General features: G+C 41.5%; 1 protein-coding gene across 1 annotated transcript; it reads left to right on the plus strand.

Annotated features, from left to right (window-relative positions):
* Positions 1–119: 119 nt before the first annotated feature.
* Positions 120–7,945, plus strand: MTX3 (metaxin 3; the record flags this gene model as incomplete). The annotated part of the gene is made up of 8 exons (XM_010157765.1): positions 120–224; positions 1,760–1,836; positions 3,394–3,486; positions 4,517–4,699; positions 4,813–4,889; positions 5,769–5,926; positions 6,327–6,415; positions 7,835–7,945. Coding segments are annotated over 8 exons (893 nt in total), but the record flags the coding sequence as incomplete, so codon positions are not given.
* Positions 7,946–8,321: the final 376 nt, after the last annotated feature.

Raw genomic sequence — 8,321 nt, forward strand, 5'->3', positions numbered from 1 at the left:
ACCTGCCCCCTCCCCCGGCGCAGCCGCGGGCAGGGCTGCTGCCCTTTCCGAGGGGGTGTCTTCCCCGAGCTGTTCAAAGCAACCTTTGGAGTGCTGTCTTACACTTTTCTTACACATAGTAACTGTATTTCCCCCCCTACAATCTTTATTGCAGGCGTACGCCAAATTTTCTGGTGCTCCCCTGACAGTGAACACTATAAATAACTCGTGGAGAGCTCCGAAAGGTACCCTCTTTCTGTTGTTTAATTGTAGCCACGTCATAAACGTAGGTTCCAATTTCGGCGTTGTTTCTGAGTTTGGTTTTGTGTTCGTGAAGGCTCCCTGCTTTCGTGGTACATGGATAAATGGCCTCACAGGATCAGGTGTGATGAATCTGTGGACATGGAGTAACGGAAGGCATAAAGAAGTGCCTCAAAGCACACTATATTAAAATCCGTGTGGGTGCAGCGGCGGACCGTCAACAAAGTGGTGCCAAGTACATCCCTGTTTTTGTCAGGCAGTCTGAATTGGTGGTATAGCGAAAGCAGATTTTAAAGCTTTTTCCACTTTGCATATCTCTAATGATAGTAACTAGACTTGTGTATGGAAGTAGTGCTCTTTCATTATATGTAATTTAATGGGCTGGTACAGTTGGAATGAAAGACTACAACCTGCACCAGCTGGGATGTTTAGTACGTACTGAGCTAGAGAGGTTGACTCAGAAAAGGTGACTAACAACCTAGGTGCCAGAGAAGTTGAAGATAAGGTATCAGAGAGGAATTCTTTGTGTTGAAGAAGTCGACTTCTACTCATTGCTTATCTGTTTGCTTGACATTTACATTGTTGTCTTGGTGTATTCCAGAGAGTTAAAACCACTGCAGGGTTAAAGTACTCTGGCATTTACACTAACCACATCGTCAGTTCAGTCATTACTGTATCCATGCACAAGGTGTGCCTTTGACTCTTGCTTTTCAGCGTGGTGTTTTCTGTTGGCAAAAGGTGCCAAGAGCTAGCTGGGTGTACTTGCAAAAAGTTCAGTGGCTTTCTTCATAGCCAAAATACATAAAATCCATACCAAAAACACCCCATCCAAATAGTTAAGTGTTGCTGATAATTGGTATTTTAATAGTATTTAGCAGCACAGTCATGTTAAGCTCACTGTGGCAGCTACGTTGTGAATGTGCTGTAAGATAGCCCCTGTCACAGCGATTTTACACCACAGTCTTTGATCCTGCAGTCTTGAGTAAAGGGGTAAGCAGTAAGCTTCTGGCAGAAGGGAAGTACTTGGTTCTGGAATAGTTTGTGGTTATGCAGCAGTAGCTTGGGTAGTGATTGTAGCAAGGCTAGGGAAAACAGATGGTTAAAATGGATGTGGAAGGAAAGGGCAGGGGAAAAAAATGGAGTGGAAGGAAGGGGAGTCCGTGAGGTGAACGAGTTGAATCGGCAGTTGGACAGGGTTGGAATTTTTTGTCTTAAGATGGTTATGTGAAATCCAGACAAGTAGCCTGGTTCTTAAAGTATCAGATACCTAGCAGGAGACGTTGGCTTCAGCCAGATTTGATGTGGGCCCTTTTTTATGTATTGAAGGTCAGAGCACGCTAAATGTATTTGTCACCTTGGTGGAACTCCCCTGCTATGTAAAGTTTAGTTGATGTGTCCATGTTGGGAAGATCAGAGAATGCTGTGGAGAAAAGGAAAATAGATTAAGTGACTGATTGCTATATAGTTATGTTAGAACTCATCCATATAAATTGTTGACTGCATTATTTATGCCTTCTAGGAGATGTACCATTCCTGATATCAGAGGACATTGTTATTTCTCAGCCAGCAAAAATACTAAATTTCTTAAGAAAGCAGGTAGGTCTCTTTCAAAAGGTTTGTTTTCTCTGGCTTGTAGTGACTCAACATGTCCCTTCGATGTGTTGATACAGGCTTAGAAAACCTGGAACTCGGTTCAGACCCAGTTCTTCCAGTACTTTCCCATTTTTCACACATGCATGAGAACTGAAAAATGGTAGATAACAGATTGCTGTTTGCAAGTCTGATTGTTAGTTATGTGAAAGATTTAAAAATAGGCATGGGAAAACTGTTCACTGACAAGGACAACAAACTGGCCTTAATTGAGCAGTTTCTGACTGAGCATCCTGCTCTTAATTATAACGCTTTTAACATCATTATGGCTTGCAGACCTAGAATATCACAGTTGGGTTTTAACTGTGTGGTTTTAACTGCTAAATGGGTAATTGTCTCCCAGTGCCCCCCCTTTTTTTTCTTTTTTTTTTTAAGAATAATACACACAGTATTGTTTCTAATCTACGTTGCTTTTCTATAGCTTGTAGCATAAAATGTCTGCAAGCATTTCTTGATGCACATCGTGTTACTGCGTAGTCAACTCTTGCTTGTCTTTTGCAGGTCTCTTAATGTTTTATTCACAAAGAGTGAAGCTATACAATTTCTTTTCACAAAGTATAAAGATGTCTAATAAAGCATCTTTTTATTTCTCCAGCCCACTATTCTGCTTTTACATTAGAAATTTGGTTCCTGCCTAGTCAAGATTATCTGATGAATGCCATGTTAGTGAAACTTTAAATCTTTGGGGGGGAGGAAAACAGAATCTGAAAACTGCACATTTTCTGAAAACTGGGATTTTGGACGGTTGTTTTAAAATTCAGATGTTTCATAGCCATCTGGGTACCAAAGATTCTTGGGAAAAAAAAAACCCCAACCTATTTGTGTTGAAGTATAACTATAATATGCTTTTCAGCTGTCTAAGGCTCAACACTGACCCTTTGTTTCTGAATTAATGAAGCGGATCTCCTCTCGCCCCAAAAAACTTACCAACCTTTTTAATGTACTTTAAAAAGACCCAGTGTCAGAATTAAAACCTCAGTCAGCTGTAAGTGCATTAATTTAGCTACGTATTTGGTCCCTTATATTGTTAACATTCAATTTCTAAACGTTTAGAATGGTAATTAAAAGCAAAAGATGGCAATGCTTGCCTTTTTTATGCTTACACCAGCTTAAGTGCCAGGTGCTTCTTCAGAAATAAAGATGGGGGCTTGCCAGAGGTTTGCTACATGCCTAAGTACCGAAAAATTGCCTCTGTTATCACTGGACAGTTGCTTGGAAAGCAGTGGGAAGGAGACATGAGTTATTTTGGGAATAGGAGGCCCCAAAAATCTTAAGAATGGGAAAGTGGAAAAGGGAGATGCAAGGAGGTTTGACATAGCTGGCCTGAAGAAGTAAAGAAGTTCTAGCAAGCGTGTGCTTTCTGTCCCCAAAACATGTTATATTTGCTAACTCGATAGCTGTTAAGTTTGGAGCAACTTTGGGTTGCACTGATCATCTCTTTTGGAAAGTTCTGTGTAACACTGTTTGTAGTATGTTTATTTTATTTTACTTTTTAATTCGTAGAAATATAACGCTGATTATGAATTGTCTGCAAAACAAGGAGCTGATACACTGGCATATATTGCACTACTTGAAGAGAAGGTGCTTCCTGCTCTGGTAACTACTGAAAAATAGTTTATCATGCTCAGAATTTTTGCAATCAGATGCTGTAAGAGGTGCCCAACGTGAAATCGATCAAGTCCCTTGGCCGTAGTCCTGGCTGGGATGTATTTGCTTTGTTAGTCCGATTTTGGAAATAACTGCCTAACAGTTTTAGAAAAGGAAAATAATGTGTGTTTGTGGGATGCGAAGTAATAATAATAGATTTATGAAAGACATTTTAAAAGGGCACCTGTGAATGTTTTCTTCTTTTAGATGCTTTTTGGGAATCAGTATCCTGAAAACAGCTCGCTGTGGCCGTTTTTTGTTGCATTTGATTCTTTTGAATAAGCTTTGAGTGAGATGTGTAATGTCTGATGTGGGGTGCACAGCCATGGGAGCCTTTTGAGCATTAGAACTTTTGAGAAATTAGAATACCCGTCAGTAGTTTCATTTTTCAGTTCTATGTAGCACATGGCCGTGTGCCCTCACCAATTTAGTGTAAGTACATTAAAGCTACAAAACTGCCCACGCATTGGATGTCTTGAATGACTTTGGCTTCAGTTTCTACAGGAAATAATGCTCTGACCAGATGATATCACAGGCTAGCCTCTTCAGCTGACCGACAAGGTTTCAAATTCATCATTTCATAGTATCTTTTAAGATTTATGAAATTTAAAAAGAAAAAAATTTAGAAGATTCAAACCTGATTCTGTAAATCTGCAACTTTTTTTGTAGTGTATTTTGTATGTGCAGTGTGTGTGAATATACCCATACATGAACATGAGCGTGTATGTAATTTTATGCACATGCATACAGGTCTGTGTCTTTGTTCAGTTTTTCTTTAGGTGGCAGGTCGCTGTTACCTTAATTATATACTCCTACACTCAAAGGATTAGTATAATCCTTTATGGAGCCTGATTGCCTTAAATTACAATAATTCCTGGTGCTTCTGCTTCTCTCACGGAGATCTTACACATCAAACCTTTAAGAGATGTCTACCACTCTTACTCAAATTCCAGTCATATTTTTCCTTGTGTTGATATAGCTGCACACTTTCTGGGTTGAGGCTGAAAATTACTGCAGTGTGACAAAGCCGTGGTTTGCCTCAAGGACTGCCTTCCCACTGAGTTTGTATCTGCCTGGAAAGATGTCCAGGGAAGCGCTGAACAGGATCTTGCTGACCAGGGGAGGGCCTCCACTCTACAGTCTCACTGAAGTGGAAGCACAGGTATATGTTGTGTAGTAAATAATTTGTATGTTGGTGCTGTCGAAGAACTGAAAGAGCTGTGCCTACTAGCCTTGCTACACCTAGGGCTCTTAGACAGTCTTGTGTCTCATCAGATATACAGGGATGCCAAGGAGTGCCTAAATCTCCTGTCGAAGAGATTGGGAACATCTCAGTTTTTCTTTGGAGATACGTGAGTGTGATAATTAATTTTTTTTGTTTTTTCCGAAATGACCAATAACACGGGTGCCACATGACTCTGAACACTTAAACTTTTTTTTTTTTATTTTAACCTGCCAGAATGTTGGAAGTGCTGCATGGTAGTTTCGTGTCTCAGTGTCTCACACCCAGCTTTTCAAATAAATCTGGGTGAGCAAACAGGATGCAAATGAGATCTTTGGACTAAGGCAGTGCAGTGTCTCCCGTATCCTGCTTTTTTCCCACAGAGAGGCAGATGCTGCTAGCAGCTGCTAAGAAAATGTTGGGTGGCACTAGAGAATGGTTTTCTAGCCACTGACTGTCACCTCCTGTGCTTGTATGTAGAAAAAATGCTTTTAAGTCTGAGGTATTACCACTGCCTGCATGGGAGCAGGGTGTAGGTCCCGGAACACTCCTCTTCCAGTGGTGTGTGCACGGAGCAGGAAGCAGTTATTACCAACAACATAGCGCCAACAGGTCCTAAAAAGGTCGATCTGTTCCTCCAGCCACTGAAGTCAGACCACTTCATGAGAGAGGATCCTGGTTGCCTGGCATACAGCCTGGCTTTTGTGGTGCCGGAAGCGTGTTCAGAGTGGCTTGTTTATCAGTGTACGTGACAGCATGACTGCATTTTAATTGCTGAAGTGACTGTTTTGGTTTACCAGCATGTCTGTAGTTCAGAGGTGCTGAAATTGGTGGATAGCCCGTGCAAAACATGTACCAGGTTGATAGGAAAAGATGGAATGCTGGAAGAGCTGTCTGTGTGCTGTCCCGCGCTGTGTTTGACATACACGGAAAGCAGTTAGGCTGTAGGGGTCTTAATGTCTTACCTCAGCCGTTTTGGTTTGTTGTTGTGTTCTGTCGTTCTTTTCAGGCCTACCACCTTGGACGCCTTCGTGTTTGGTTTCCTTGCACCAATTTATAAAGTGTGCTTCCCCAGAGTGCAGTTACAAGAGCATTTGAAACAGCTTCCCAATCTGTGTCGATTCTGTGATGATATTTTAACTTGCTACTTCAGGTTAACTGTCTCAGGTGAGCTGTGTTTCCCTTTTTTGTCATGCGTAGTCTTGTTTGGATTTGTTCCATTTGGGAACAAAGACAGAATTAGGTTTTGTGTAGTTTATGCTAGAGCTTCTGTGGGGAAATGAGGTAGAGAAACCTCCAAAGCTGTGCATGAAAGATTGAAAATTAAAAGCAAGGGGTAATACTCAGTTTTAGACTCCGTTAAACGTGGGCGGAACGCACCTGTATCTACACTATGGCTCACGCTTAGTACTTCTGTTCTTCTCACATGGCATGGCTTCTCCACTTCAGTTTTCTTAGGATGAAAATACTGCATGAACTTGCTCTCCGATGTGGGTTTATTTCTTAAGGTTTTAAAAGCTTTTGTAAATACCTTTTCACTCTTCATCTCTCTGCTTTCACTCTCCAGGCCATTCTCCGGCTGGACAAGATACAGCAGATGCTAATCTGCAGAAACTCACACAGCTTGTAAATAAGGAATCCAACTTGATTGAAAAGGTTACTTTTGCTTTAGTCGCTAATTTTCCGGCCTCACTGTGGTTACTTGTTCACGGGTGTTCTTGCATGGCAACTGCAGCTTTACGATGGACATTTTGTTTTAATTGCTTCTTTTCTAGTCAGTTTACCTTGTGTGGAGAGGCAGGAAGAATATTGTGTTACTTGAAAGGAATAATTAATGAAGCCTTGTATTTAATCAAAAGAACACTGTCTTGCAAGTGTGCATACCAACGAAAGGAAGGGTGTCTTTCTGCAATTGTACATTCCGGCAAAGGAGGAGGCAAATGTACTGATCAAAAGACAGAAATGGTCCTGCAAGTTAAGACTTGACTGTCTTAAGCTCTCCTTGCTCCCAGCCGAATGCTGTAGTTGCTAACCCACAGTAAAATCTTCTGCATCTAGCTTTTATTTCTTTATATTCTTTGTTTCTGGGGCTGTCACTCCGCACATCTCGAGAGCTATACCACTTAGCTTTTAAGTAAAAAGTATTTTGTGAAAAATACTTGTGAAGAACTAGTCTTCTGATGCAGACAGAACACTTCAGCTAGGATAGAGGACATTTCTTCCTGAAAAAGATCAGTGCATGAAATAAATCGTGCATGGGAATTAGCCTCTGTAGCATTAGGTATTGATTGTACCTCCTCTTCCTGGTGCTGAAGTGTGGCTGTGGAAGTTTTAAAGAGTGGGTTACATAGGCGTTTTGCCAGGCTTGATGTAGGTAAAGCCGGTCTTACCCTGAGGAAATGGGATAGACTGGACCACCTCTGGAGATCTACCCTGTGCTGTCTTCTGCAATTCTGTTTACTCTGTAGTAACTAGACTCTTTCACACCACGTTACAGGGCATCAAATTAGTTCCCTATGAGAATGTGAAATCTTTATATTCGGAGGTTAATTTTAACCTGTCTTTGGAAAGGTCTTACCGGAAGGTCTTTATTAAATACTTTTTGACACCGGTAACCCATCTACATTCACGCAGCACCTCCAGAACATTTCTAATGTGAAAAAGAGGTGTTCTTGCAAGGTGCTGAACCTGCAGAGGCATCCCTTGGCGCTAGCAGTGTGACTCGTGGTCTGCTTTCAAGCGGCGCTTGGCTGTTGTTCAGAATGGGAACTTTGACCTCTTAGAAGAAGGTAGCAATGGTGCTTTCCTCGGCAATCTTGACAAAATTATTTGAGCAGGAGCAAACCTATTTGCCCTGGGTTTGATGCACCATGTGCTAATGGAATTAATAGTGTCTCTAGCACAAGCATATATTTGGGAGTGGAAGCGAACCAAGGCATTGGTTTTGGCTGGGCCTGAAATGGCAGGGTAAAAAGTACCCCAAACCAGCATTAATGATGGCAGCCCTAACAAAGACTAATTGTATAATCTATATTCTACTGTTTGCCAGATCCGGCTCTCGTTATTTCTCTGCAGATGGACGACAACCTTCGTAAGAGCCCTCAGCATCCCCCTCGAAAGCTAACAAGGCTCAAGCTTGCTGCAGGTGGAGAAGAGAGCACTCCGTCGAATCGTTTGTCACCCTGACAGCTTTTGTTTTCCATACACACGTGTTTGCCTTCAACGCTTCTGGGCGCCACAGCAGTTTTTTTTCACGTGAATGTTGTTGTGCAGGGGAAGAATTTGTGAATTGGTGCAAGTAGGGAAGAAGTACAGCTTTACAGCCTCACATCTACCTGTTTTTTTAAGAAATCGCATTGTTCAGGCTGACCACACACTAAGCTGAGGCTAATGTAAACAAGAGGCTTATTCCTGCAGATGTTCAAGTGGTTTTGTACAGCGTATTTTTGCCTTTAGCCTAGCAGAAATGTTGACCAAAAGTTAACATTGCACTTGCAGAATGTTCACCGTTATTTTATTTTGTGAATTTTGATTTTACTATGATCATGTTCATAGAATCATA

Source organism: Eurypyga helias, unplaced genomic scaffold (assembly GCF_000690775.1).
Source record: "Eurypyga helias isolate BGI_N326 unplaced genomic scaffold, ASM69077v1 scaffold49828, whole genome shotgun sequence".
Taxonomy (NCBI): Eukaryota; Metazoa; Chordata; class Aves; order Eurypygiformes; family Eurypygidae; genus Eurypyga; species Eurypyga helias.